Source organism: Pagrus pagrus, assembly GCF_965226575.1.
Source record: "Pagrus pagrus genome assembly, chromosome: 15".
In the NCBI taxonomy this organism is placed as follows: domain Eukaryota; kingdom Metazoa; phylum Chordata; class Actinopteri; order Spariformes; family Sparidae; genus Pagrus; species Pagrus pagrus.
In genome coordinates, this window is record NC_140199.1 from 23,230,934 (window position 1) to 23,243,550 (window position 12,617).

At 40.9% G+C, this 12,617-nt stretch overlaps 3 protein-coding genes across 11 annotated transcripts in view; 2 read left to right on the plus strand and 1 right to left on the minus strand.

The window, feature by feature from the left end:
• Positions 1-3,887, plus strand: part of LOC311270143 (A-type potassium channel modulatory protein KCNIP2-like) — a gene marked incomplete at its 5' end in the record, with an annotated part of 105,047 nt that extends 101,160 nt beyond the window's left edge. For 2 of the 7 annotated variants that reach the window (XM_084374868.1, XM_084374865.1), the window contains 5 exons: positions 181-251; positions 469-576; positions 916-1,020; positions 1,170-1,232; positions 1,788-3,883. In XM_084374868.1, coding sequence (XP_084230994.1) covers positions 181-251; positions 469-576; positions 916-1,020; positions 1,170-1,232; positions 1,788-1,835 — 395 coding nt within the window. In that variant the 3' untranslated portion in view covers positions 1,836-3,883. Of the gene's footprint in view, positions 1-180; positions 252-468; positions 577-915; positions 1,021-1,169; positions 1,233-1,787 lie in introns of all 7 variants that reach the window. The other 5 variants (XM_084374862.1, XM_084374863.1, XM_084374866.1 and 2 more) reach the window with 4 other exon arrangements.
• Positions 3,888-3,904: 17 nt separating this feature from the next.
• On the minus strand, positions 3,905-8,023 carry cox15 (cytochrome c oxidase assembly homolog 15 (yeast)). The gene is made up of 9 exons (XM_084374861.1): positions 7,841-8,023; positions 6,868-7,055; positions 6,650-6,772; positions 6,152-6,338; positions 5,856-6,023; positions 5,621-5,702; positions 5,160-5,314; positions 4,927-5,040; positions 3,905-4,842 (listed from the first exon to the last, which is right to left on the minus strand). Exons 1-9 carry the CDS (start codon positions 7,913-7,915, stop codon positions 4,711-4,713), a joined length of 1,224 nt encoding a protein of 407 aa, XP_084230987.1. The 5' UTR covers positions 7,916-8,023; the 3' UTR covers positions 3,905-4,710.
• A 328-nt stretch (positions 8,024-8,351) lies between these two features.
• Positions 8,352-12,354, plus strand: cutc (cutC copper transporter homolog (E. coli)). Of its 3 annotated transcripts, none has more exons than XM_084375137.1 (9): positions 8,352-8,477; positions 8,600-8,678; positions 9,534-9,593; positions 9,687-9,896; positions 11,011-11,046; positions 11,135-11,268; positions 11,369-11,396; positions 11,482-11,587; positions 11,714-12,354. In XM_084375137.1, the coding sequence occupies exons 2-9, from the start codon at positions 8,609-8,611 to the stop codon at positions 11,823-11,825; spliced, it is 756 nt and encodes a 251-aa protein (XP_084231263.1). In that variant the 5' UTR covers positions 8,352-8,477; positions 8,600-8,608; the 3' UTR covers positions 11,826-12,354. The 3 variants fall into 3 exon arrangements, with proteins under 3 accessions (XP_084231263.1, XP_084231264.1, XP_084231265.1); XM_084375138.1 differs by having other exon boundaries at positions 8,604-8,678; XM_084375139.1 differs by having other exon boundaries at positions 8,369-8,387; positions 8,604-8,678.
• The last annotated feature ends 263 nt before the right edge of the window (positions 12,355-12,617 follow it).

Consider the following 12,617-nt stretch of genomic DNA (forward strand, 5'->3'; position numbering starts at 1 on the left):
GAGGCCATTTGTCATTTCATGATATTTAGGTTGATGAAATGTTAACCACTCGCCTCCAGTAGTATTTGAAATTATTCTTATATCTTGGCTATATTTAGCTCGCTGCTAATCCTAGCTGTTAAAAGACTTTGTTTCATGTTTCAAGGGTACGCGGGTCACTGTAAGTCTCTACCTTTGCAGATTCGAGTATGTATGCACATTTCCTGTTTGAAGCCTTCGACACAAACAAGAACGGCTCCGTGAGTTTCGAGGTGAGCGCTATTCTTATATCGGCTTCCTTTTTAGAGATAAAAGCAAATATGTGCTCCAGTGAAATTTGCCACCACGGCTGTATCCACACAGATATGTCTTCCCTCTAAATACCAGCCCGGAGAGATTAGTGCTGTGATAAAGATTTGACTTCATTTACCGAGTCAAGATTTAAACATAGCCGAAACAATACAGGAAACTGTTCCCCCTCTGTGTCAGGACTTTGTATTTGGCCTGTCCATCATCCTGAGAGGGACCATTAATGACCGATTAAACTGGGCGTTCAACCTTTATGACCTGAACAAGGACGGCTGCATCACCAAAGAGGTAACACACGCTCATCACATTAGGTTGCTCTGAATTACTGGCTTTAATGGATTCTTTGCAGGGTGTTAATTATACTAATGAGGATTATGAGGTCATATCCTGAGTATTTGGGGGGATATGGAGTTTTTGGCAACCTGTCCCTATGCGAACATTTAATTCAAGAGTTAATCTAGTGTGGATATTGGCTGCCGGGATATTGATCACTGCCTACATCAAATTTTAATTTGAAATTTAGAACTTTGCTCCTGTATGTCAATGGTATTCTTAATACTGGCTTGTTATTTCAAGCAATTTCAACATCCTCAATAACATTTTCTCCATTTTGCCCATCAATTCCAGGAGATGATGGACATCATGAAGTCCATCTACGACATGATGGGGAAGTACACATACCCCACTATGCAGGACGATGCTCCAAGAGATCACGTGGAGAGCTTCTTCCAGGTCAAACTCAGCAGTCGTCCTCATTTTATTATGATACGAAAGCACGAAAATACTGCGAGAGATAAAAATAATAAAAACTAATGAACACAATTCTTGAACATACAATAGTTTTTCTTTGAGTAAATCTTTGGTTGCCTTTTTTCCACCAGAAAATGGACCGGAACAAAGACGGGGTGGTCACCATCGAGGAGTTCATCGAGTCATGCAAAAAGGTAGGGCAGAAAGGGGGATTTTCAAGTCCTAAAGGAACAGATCAACATTTTTGGAAATTGCTTACCAGTATTTGCATTCTTGCCGAGAGTTAGGTGAGAAGATTGACATCACTTTCATATGTTTGTTATGCGGCTGATTAACTTAGCTTAGCATAACCTGAAGTTGGGGGAAACAGCTGGCTAAACTTCAAAAATGTTTACAGTGACTCCAGGAACTCTAAAGAAATATCTATGGTGCGTATCTCATTGTAAAACCACAACTTGATGTTTACATATACATGATTTAGAGGTGCTAACAGTTGGATTTTTTAATTTTGGACAAAGTCAAGCTTGCTGTTTTCCCTTCTTTATGCATTGCTAAGCTAATTACGCCTGGCCTTAGCTTCATACCTAACGGACAGACATGAGAGTGGTATCAGTCCTCTTATCTAAACGCAAAATACTGCAAAATGTAAAACTGTACCTTGAATCCTCACTTTTCCCAGTGTGAATCACTTGGCTGACATAACAACAAACAATGCTGCCTCATCATCTAAACCTCTTGTCTCCATCTAGGATGAGAACATCATGCAGTCCATGCAGCTGTTTGACAACGTCATCTAAAGATCTGGACCAGAGAGGACGCTGGCACCAGGGAGGGGAGTGTGTGTGTAAGAGGAATCGGGATTGAAAAGAGAGAGTTTGTGAATGTGTGTGTGCGTGGACGTCTTCTGACTTGCAAGCTTGTGCTTGTGTGTCTGTTGAGAGCTGTGAGTCCTGAGGGCACCGAGAGGCCCTCTCCCTCGTCCTGGTTCCCCAGCGGCATTTCTCCAGCAACTATGGAGTTGCCCCGTCTCCCTTCCTCATCATGCAGAACCTTAGTTTTACCCCAGAGACACAGAGAAAGAAGACAAGCAGCAGGCTCACAGGCACTGGTACACCCCACTTCTTTTATTTATAACTGTTACTGATGGAGGAACTACGTCAGCCTGTAATGGCTCAACTCAGAGGGAGGAAGTTGCCCCCAAACCTTGTTCCAAGATCACTTTTCCCCTTTTCCCTGTGATGGCTGAGATTTGGATTCGTGAATCTGATCCTGCCTCTGTGCATGTGGGCAACGCCTCCCTGGAGCAGCTAGACTGCTCATGCCCCGGCCATACAAATAGAAATGAGTCTACTGCCATCTAGTGGACGAGAAAGAAAGAGAAAGACGCTTCCTGAGGAAACAGCTGAGATCCAAGCGATCACGTTTTGTGGAGGTTCAAACGTGTTGTTTCCCATGAGGAACTGATTTCAATATCGCATGATGATGTCACTAATATCCAATTATGTATTTACAGAGATACTCCAAAGTCTGCTTGTCTGTCTGCTGTTCCTTGTCATTCACAGGTGCCTCACCCTTTGTGTATGTGTGCGTGCATGTGTAACAGAAAGAGATGTCATCCATCTTACCTGAGTAAGACTCTTATGGGGAAACACACCCACCTCCATTCATGGGATTCTGGTAGAATAATTCCCGGCCTTCCAAACTATTACAGTCCTAGCTGTAGGTGTCTATTGACTGTTGTACATTTTCTAGCATTCCCAGTGGTGTGATATTAGGCAGTACAATGTGGGGACGATGAGCTGTTTTGACCATCCCAGCTTCTCTCAACACAGGACTAGCATACCACAGTCGTACTAATACACATTCAAGGGGAATTTATTAGATTTCAGATTGTATTTGTGAACTTCTTGTAATCGGAAATGTCATGTGGTTGTAGCAGGTTCTACCACAAATATCTCAAAACCCTTCATTCGATTTGGCTCATTCGATTTCAAAGAGGCCTAGTATGTGTGTGTGTTCTGTTAGTGAGAGAGACATGGTTTAATAACATGGTTTGTTTTATGCCCTCCCACCTTCCATTCTGTATTCTCCCTCCTTCTGTAACACCAAAGAGAAGATAATACATTAAAGAGGTATATGATGCCACTCTAAGTGAAGACATGAAGCCCACCTGTGGGTGAAGAGAGAGGGAGATGCTGTGTAGTAAATGAGGCAAGGGGCAATCAGAGGCGAAAGGATATATCTTGGCAACATGGCAATGTGGTTTACCTGCACACAGTCCAGCCTGGAGTGTAGCTTTAGGTTGTAAACCCACATGATAGGCTCAATTAACAACTACTTATTAATGCCTCTCCTCAAACTAGATCTACTCTCACATCTAAGATGGTGTGAGTAAAAGAGGCACTCAAGCTGTAATTAAAACAGGCTGTAGTATATTTTAAATGCAGAGAGACAAACATGGCATAGCAATAAAGTTCTCTACCACGAATCAGCACCTTCCCACTCATCCAACCTCTCACTCCTCTCAGAGCACAGTAGGGGTGCATTAAGACCCTGATGAAAATATGCACTTCCCACCCTGCGATTTGTTTTTTCTGTTCTCCATTTTATAATTTCTGAGAAATAATAGTGGTTTGGCTCTGATTGTTCCTTGCCAACAGTCTTTATCTTCCATTCCTGACCACAAGTAAAACCTGTCTATACCCGCATGTGCTGTGTCTAGAACAATGAAAACCTACTAACCCGTTGTACTGACTGTCTAGTTAGCTAGCCTCAACTGGTTGCATTACGTATTCAAAATGTGTATATTTTGTACAGAGACAATAAAAATCACAGTTACTATGCAAAATGGAGTGGAGTTTGAATATTTAGACTGTACATTATCGTCTTTATTAAAATAAGACTTTTAGCTTTACATATTCTAAAGATGCAGTACAAAGCAGCAATCAAGACTTCACATATTATTTACCTTATAATTCATCATCACAAAGTCAGCAAAGAAATGGTTCATAACTTAAATATACATAATTATACAAATAATCCCAGCAGCCACATCTAAATCAACTAACAGGCAGTGTACGGTAAGGCAACAGTGAGTGATCACTAGTTAGCAAACTTTCATTGAAAACATCCTGTTAAAACTGTGAACATGAACAAAAACAGTAAGTCAGTCTACAAGATAATCCTGCAGAATTTTGGCTGCAAACCAAATAAATGAGTCCTTCACTAGAAATCCTGTTGCTGTGTCATTAAAGCTGGATAGAAACTGAAAATGTTCTTGTTTTGCATGTCTTTGTTTTTCCCTTGCAAAACAGAAAACCTAAGTTGTCATCTCCTGATGACAACATGCATCCGCAAATGGTTCAGTCAACTTCTCTTTGACAACCTTGATGTGTTCTTCTAATTTTTTTCAAACAAAAACACTCAAGTGACACTCCTGCTTTGATAACGCTGTGATGAAATAATTGTCACCACATGAGGATGACTTTGCACCACTGCAGAGCAGATTCCCTTCAGCATATGCATAAAAATCAACTGTTCAATCTTCTGTTTTCAACACTCTATCTTTTCACTTTTCTTCTCTGAATGCCTCGTTCACAATGACACTGCTGACTCTTAGAGGCTTAAGGTGTGGCTAGTAAGGATTGAGTCTGTCCGTAAACGAGCAGGCGTTTACTTAGGCATTTTGCGGAGCTCTGCCAAGACCCAAATGGCCAGTGAGAGAAGAGCCACAGAGCCAGACTGGTGAGTTGCTGCCAGTGGAGTGGGGACGTACAGTAACAAGGTGCTGATGCCAAGGGCAACCTGAAGAGCAAAACACACAGAGTTTAGTTACACTGAAGAGTAATGTACTGAGTTTCCACGTTTCTGAGCTGACTGCATGCCTACCTGTGCATAGGCCATCGCTGCAAGGAGGCTGATGGCCATCTTAGCCCTCCTGGGCAGCACCATCCTCCTTGAGAAGAGATAGAGGCCTGTGATTGCAGTCAAAGAGGAGATCGCCTAGAAAAAGAAAAATTCAGAGGACCATGAACAAGCTGGAATTCAAATAATGTTTCATTTAAATCAGAATGTAGAAATGTTATCCACAAGGTTGTTTCTGATTAGAAATAATCAAATACCAGAATTCTGTGGTCAAACTGCACAGTTGTGGGATTTTCAAAGAAGTTCTTGAGGGCAGGAGAGAACGCCAGGAGATCATCAGGGATCCATCGTTCTCCCATCTTAGGGAAGGAGTTGTACACCAGCCCAGCATCCAAACCAGCAACAAAAGCACCTGTTTAGAAGCACATGTATAGATTACATTCTAATCTATATCATGAAAGTCTGCAACATTAAATTTCACATCTTCACAGGTCCATGTATTAACGTCAATTTTGGGGCTGACACTCAGAATATGCTCCACAGTAAACTATACTGACATACCGTAGCTTCAAGTTTGGAAACTGTAGCTAAGGATCTATGTGCATCTAGAAGGAGGCATTACACTGAAAGCACTGCTATCACTATATACACTTCCTTAGAGAAACAAGTTGACATATCCATATTTGTCGCATTTCATTCACACAAGATCAAACAGTACCTGAAAGAGCAGTGAGGAAGACGAGGCCACCAGTACCCTTGGCAAACCTCCTCAGCTGCAGGAGACTTTTGGTTTCTGCCAACTGTGAAAGAGGTGCGTCATAAATTAAAGAACCCAAACACTTGCAGCATGCAAATTGTGTGACATTTGATCACACAGACCAAGGTTAAAACTGTATCACTTTGTAAACAGAAGCAACAATCAATGTTTGGTCTGTACACAAGAGACACTGTACCTTGTGTGCAGGCCGCAGCAGAGTAAGCCCTGTCCAGAGACTGGCACAGTACAGCAACAAGGCAGAGCCAAGGTGAGCGCTCAGACGATACTGGCTGACCCGCGGGATGTCATGAGACTCAGGCTTCTCCTCCAGGCCGCTTTTTACCATGTACCACCCTAGAAGGCCCTGAGAAGACGTACGCAATGAAAACCGTGCTCCAATAGTTTTTGATATTACTTCGACATCAATACAATACAACACTAATAGTGAGCTAAGGACTGCCCTCCTATCACCACTTCTGTATTGAGTCTTACCTGGAAGAAGACAAATCCGCAAAGCCCCAGCACTTTTCCCTTCATGGAGCGAGTGAAGTACCCCTTCTTCCAGAAGTAAATGGTGGGGAGGACGTACGCAAGTCCAACCAGCCTACCCCACATACGATGACCCCACTCCATGTAGAAGATAAACTTAAACTCCGGCAGAGTCATGTCATGGTTCATTCTGGGAAAACATAAGGACAGCAGATTATTCCTTTATAAATTAAAGACTGCATACTTTTAAAAAAATATATAAAATAGGTAGATTCAGTTAAATAATTGTGACAGCTGTTTGTCATCAAATGAAAATATAGTTTGTATCCAATGTTTAAAGCCACTGCTGCTGTGAAACAAACACTGAAAACATTTAAAAACAATCAATCAATTTCAAAATAATAACAGGATACAACCTAGCGTTTGATTATTAGATATGGGGTGCCTTTAAAACTGTGCAAGTGTGTCTTGATAAGATAAGCAGAAAAGGAAAGGCCTTACATTTTGAATTCAGGAAACTGCTGGTATTTAGCAAACTCAGCCTCCCACTCTGCTTGTGTTTGAGGCGGCTTCATCTCTCTCACCAGATGCCAGTCAACCATGGAAAGCCCAGATTCTGTGAGCCTGATTGAAATAAATGAACATGCACGGTAAGTACATATGAATGTCACTTACCATTACATACACGAGTAGGAATATCACTCTGAAGTCACTTTTACCTTGTGACACCACCCAAGACGACAGCCCCAACCACCAGCCCGCTGCAGCCGAGTAACCAGCGACCAAGTATGCGATTTGTAGCTGCACTGGGGACAGTAACTGCAGCCGGGGCAGGGGAGGCCCCAGCCTCTACTGTGATGGTGCTCTGACCTCTCTTCACAAGCCATTGTCGTAGCTGTGGACTCCGCTGTAAATAAAAGAAGAGGGGACTTGAAATGAAACTGGACAACATAACTTCTAAACAGACTTGGGGAGTAATGGAATACATGTTACATGTGCTGATGTACTAGTCTGTAACAATGCACATGTGCACACATAACAAAACACTTCAAGAGTCTCTGACAACAAGTGTGCCTTCTCTGTTTCATGACACGTGACAATGCCCCCACACATATGATAACAATCACAAATGGGTGTAATATTCGTGTGTCCACATATTTTTGGCCATGTTACATATGATTAAGCTACACAATACTTCTTATCTCCACCTTTTATCCGGTGACCAATTAGATTTAATACATCAGGGGTGCAACGCTGACTGGCTAGTTGGATCAGTGCCTCTGGTTGTTGGGGTAACGTAGCTATTGGAAATTACACTATAAGTAACGTAATTTTTTACGTTATTACAACGTGCATCGTCTAAGATTTTTTTATTGCCCGGGATTAGAGTTGTTTTGTCATCAACATTAGCTTACATCAGGTAATGGGAGTTTGATGAGGTACTCTCGCTTAGCTATGCATGCGGACGTGACTACCGACGAGTACACTCCTCCATGTAACGTTAACCAGCCTAACCAAAAGAAATAAACGTTGAAACAACACCGAAGTAACACAAACTGGATTTGGTCGGTGGGTTAGCTTTTCCACATTTTCTGACATATCGTACCAGAGTTATTTCGCTTGCAGTGCAGCGTCTGACCTTTTTCGTGCTTTAGCTAGCTAGCTAATGTTAGCAGCTAGTTATATACTCACACTGCTGGGTTGAAATCCCTTGCCAGCGTTTCTGCAACCGCAAAATATCGCTGTCCGTACAGAAGAGAGTAACATCCTTGTGCCCTTATGTTCGCAAGTGATGAACCGGTGCTGCAGTGAAGTTATAAGAGATGAAGCTTAGGTAAGAGCTGTCACCGGCTGTCCTTACACAACCATGTTTCCTAACAGACGGTTCAACTTTGACCTCCTGACGTCACAACAAATCGACGAACGAACTACGTTTTTGTTTTTTGTTTTTACTATATTAAAACTGGAAACACGCTATCCAAAAGACACGAAATATAACGAAAAACATAAACATATCATTATTTTCTATTATTATAATTATATTTTAAGGAGACAGGAAGCAAGTGGTTGGTGCAGGTTTTGCGTCTCAGCGTACCCCGCATGGGCGGTTACTTTCCTTTTGTTGGCTGAGTTGTACCGCGCAGCCACTTTAGCACCGTCCACCCGCCAAACAACGTGCTTCAAATTCAATTACCCGGAAAACACTGATCCATTGTAGTGGCTGACTGTAGGAGCCTTGGTAAGGCAGTCATACAAACATATACTGACTTCATATCGCTTCCAATCGACTGATAAGGTCACATGAAAAGATAGGAAGTGGATTTGACAGGTAGTTGTCGTGGCAGTTAACATTGTTAGCTAAAGTAATGTGAATGCTAACATATTAACACTGAATCTCTTTCTGCCTCTGTCTGTGTTTGTGTTTGTCTGTCTGTCGGTGTTTCTGTCTAGACAGTCAGAATGGCAGAGGGCTTTTTAATGGAGGTGTGTGCGGACTCCGTGGAGTCTGCTGTCAATGCTGAACGAGGAGGTTGGTGAAACACTGTTGTGCTTTTTCTATTGAGGGGAGACACGACAGGTTAATAGGGTAACATTCTTAACTTACAGATATCACCAAACTTATCCAATTATTATCTACTTACTGTGATTAAGACGACAATGTTTATATTAGCTACAACTTCTGTGAAGTTGTCTGCTTGATTATGAAAATAAGTTATTAACTACTTGAAAATGTACTAGTTTGCAAACAACTCGAGAACAGAAATCTTGTTTCATTTTGTTGACAAGGTACAGTCAAAGGTTTTTAAAGAGGGAAGTTTGGATATTTATTCTGTCACTCCATGAATTAGAAAATACTGTCAACAACCATAAAAAAACATTTTTTGGGGATAAAATGTTAATTATTAATTGGTCTATGACTGATATATGAACACACCTCCCTGTGAAAACCTTCAGAATATACTTTATGCTTTTAAATACTGTATATGTGTTGTAAAAATCCATATATTTTAGACAGAAACAATGGTGAATAGGGTAAACATTTTACTAATGCATTCTAATTAAGAATGCATCCCTTTGATGTAATCAGGACTAAAATAAAAACCTAATGTGTATATTTTATTTTCACTAATAAAAGACATGTTATGAAAGCAAAACAGCCCAGAGTCTGGTGTTGTCACCTGTTGTGTCTTCCCAAAAATGCACCATGACCTTATTGCTTAAGAGCTCATGAAGCCACTTTAGCTTTATAGTAAATGGGAAAAGATTAGAGCCAGTCAGACACAATCTAAAAGCTGTTTCAGAATGTTTTTTTATCGTAGTCGGTGTCGAGCATTAAATGGACATGCAGTATTGGTGTAACCTGAGTGTTTGTCTCCCCTGACAGGTGCAGGTCGACTTGAACTGTGTTCTAGTCTTCTGGAGGGAGGACTCACTCCCAGTCTAGGTGAGCACAGTTCAGTATTGTTCAGATATTAGAAAAACACATAAAATAAATCACACATGCCATCATCATTTTTTTTTTTTTTTTCTGCTGTAGGTCTGCTGCAGGTAGTGAAGCAGCATGTCAAAATCCCAGTCTACGTGATGCTACGGCCTCGTGGGGGGGACTTCCTGTACTCAGACCAGGAACTGGAGGTGATGAGGAAGGACATAGAGCAGATGAAGAGCCACGGGGCCGATGGACTTGTGCTAGGAGCCCTGACCGAGGATGGACGTGTGGATGCGGAGCTGTGTATGGAGTTACTGGGTAATGTCTGCCTGTGTACAAAAGCAAAAGCATAAAGAAAACATTTTAAAAGATCCAGTTTGCATGTAATCAGGGATAACTAGGTACTTCGTCTAAGCCTCCTTGGTCTTTCTTTTAGATCTTGTTAAGACAAAAACCACTTCACTAAAATGCCATTTCAAAAGCAGCAGACCTTTCCCCATGTCATAGTAGGAAATGATCAGGTGTAATTCATAACATTAATTATTAACAGATAAGACGAGTCAAAATGTCTACTGTGAAAAAGGTGTGTACTTTTTTCTGCCCACTTTAATTGCCAGGGGAAAGATACACAAGGACCTTTGCCTTCTTTCTAAATTATATATGATAAACAGTATGATCTATGTACTAGTTTTCTTTGATCCAGTTTAGATGTCATCCTCCTACTGTTAATTCTAAATTATTAATAATGTTGCTTCACCTTTTCTTCATTACACTACAACTTTTCCCTGATGATAAAATCAGAGAGTCAGAGAGAGAAGATACTGCCTCAGCAAGGCATCGTTATTGAAATGAAAAATAAAATAATGTAAGGGTTCTTCCTGCTGAGTCTGCCAGTACTTCTGTGCCTTTTGTGAATCACATCATAACAAACAAATCATGTCTTTGGCTTTGTGTTGGCAGCTTCTCGTGATACAGAGCATCAAATTAAGTCATTGTTTTAGTTTTTGAAATTCTGAAAGTGTGTGGCCCTGAATGAACAACTGGCCACAGTGAGCACGTCGGCTCAGGAAGAGAGGAAAAATAGAATAAAATCTCAAAATTGACCAGTGCATGAAAAATAGTTAGACACATTCTCTCACCCAATTAAACCCATCATGACCTTCTCGCTAAAGAATTCATAGAAGAAGAAAAAAGACTTTGTACAGACAGTATAACTAATTGCAGCCAATTAGGCACAATTTAAACTGCTTTTCAGACTGTTCTTTTCTATACACAGTACTGAACATTTAAATGGACATGCAGTCCTTGGCTCACAAAGAGAGGAAAATTGTTGTGATTGTGAATCTCTTTTATAATGTAAATTTAATGTTTTATTATTTTGTGTAAGGTTTTTTGTATTGTTCCATGTATTTGTCTGATTTTTGCTCTCCAGCTGCTGCTCGACCCTTACCCGTCACCTTCCACAGAGGTAACATTTTCTCCTCTAAATCACCTCTACACTTGAAGCTTTTAAAGTTATTTGCAGCTGCCGACACTGAACCTTGATCCCACTGCAGCTTTTGACATGGTTCATGACCCAGTGGTTGCTCTGGAGACTCTGGTATCATTAGGGTTCCAGCGTGTGTTGACAAGTGGCTGTGACACCTCTGCTTTGGAGGGACTTCCTCTAATTAAACGGCTTATAGATCAAGTAAGTGTCAAATATACGTATGCACACATGTTTGCTTGCAATCCTCTGAAAAAAGTATGACTATTTAACTGTTATCTCCACCTGTTCTTCCACTCATCAGGCGAAAGGGAGGATTTCCATCATGCCAGGTTAGTACTTCTGCTTTTTTGTGTATGCAGTTTATATGTCGTTGCTTTTTATTCTTAATTGTTTATATATTATTTTTTAATACAGGAGGAGGCATCACAGAGAGGAACCTGCAGAGAATTTTGGAGGGGTCAGGAGCCCAAGAGTTTCACTGCTCAGCCCGCTCCAGTAAAGATTCTGCCATGAAGTTCAGGTATGTTTAAATCCTGCCTCCATTAGTTTATTGTCCACATGCTTGCATACATTCATGATTTCTCGCACCTATAAAGAATAAAACTTTATCATCGTTGCTGCTGTCTCATAATGTTTCAAATTGCAGGAACACCTGTGTGACGATGGGAGCTGCTTTCTCAGCACCCGAGTATGGCCTGAAGGTGGCAGACGTGAGCAAAGTCCGCACTCTGAATGCAATAGCCAGAAATACCTTGTGAATGGGTACTGGACAATCATGACAGTCAGCAAAACAGATACCTCAAAAGTGATTGTGAGTAAGTAATGAGTAATGAGTTTATCAATTGGCGATGATTTATTTTCACTATAGCCCAGGATGAGTAGACATGTCTGAACTGCCACAGAGTTCTGTTTTTCTGTTTTTTGTTTAATCACTGATGAAACAGTCCTTGTAAAGTTAGAGCTCAGGGACAGCCCTGCCACCTTCTGGGATGTGCAGCCTAAGTATCTCACAGTGGAGAATGATAAATAATTGACATTTATTGTTATGCACCTGTGTGTGGTCATGATTGCGTTCCCAAAACTGAGGAAAAGCACTGCTCAGTGCTGCTGCTGTTTTCAGAACAGCATTTTTTTCAGTTGCCATATAGTTGACCTATAATTATTTACAAGTATTTTCAGTGGAAGATAACGAAAGCTGTGACCTCCTTTAGGCCTATATTTTTTACAAGGATGGAAACTTTGTGACATCAGTTTGTTCAGAATTTAATTAAATAAATTCAACAGTTACAGTAAGCGCACTTTTCTTTCTTGGTATTGTTGTCAAATGTCTCCCACATTTAACACCACTGTTTTAATAATTTAATTTGAAGGGACATATCACACCAAAATCTAAAACACATATTTTTCTTCTTCCCTGTAGTGGTATTTATCCATCCAGATTGTTTTGGTCTGAGTTGTTGAGATTTGAAGATGGCAGCCTCAGAGATGTCTGTCTTCTCTCGGCTTGTTGTACTAAAAGCCTAAAAATAAACTCAACAGCGATGTCTCTT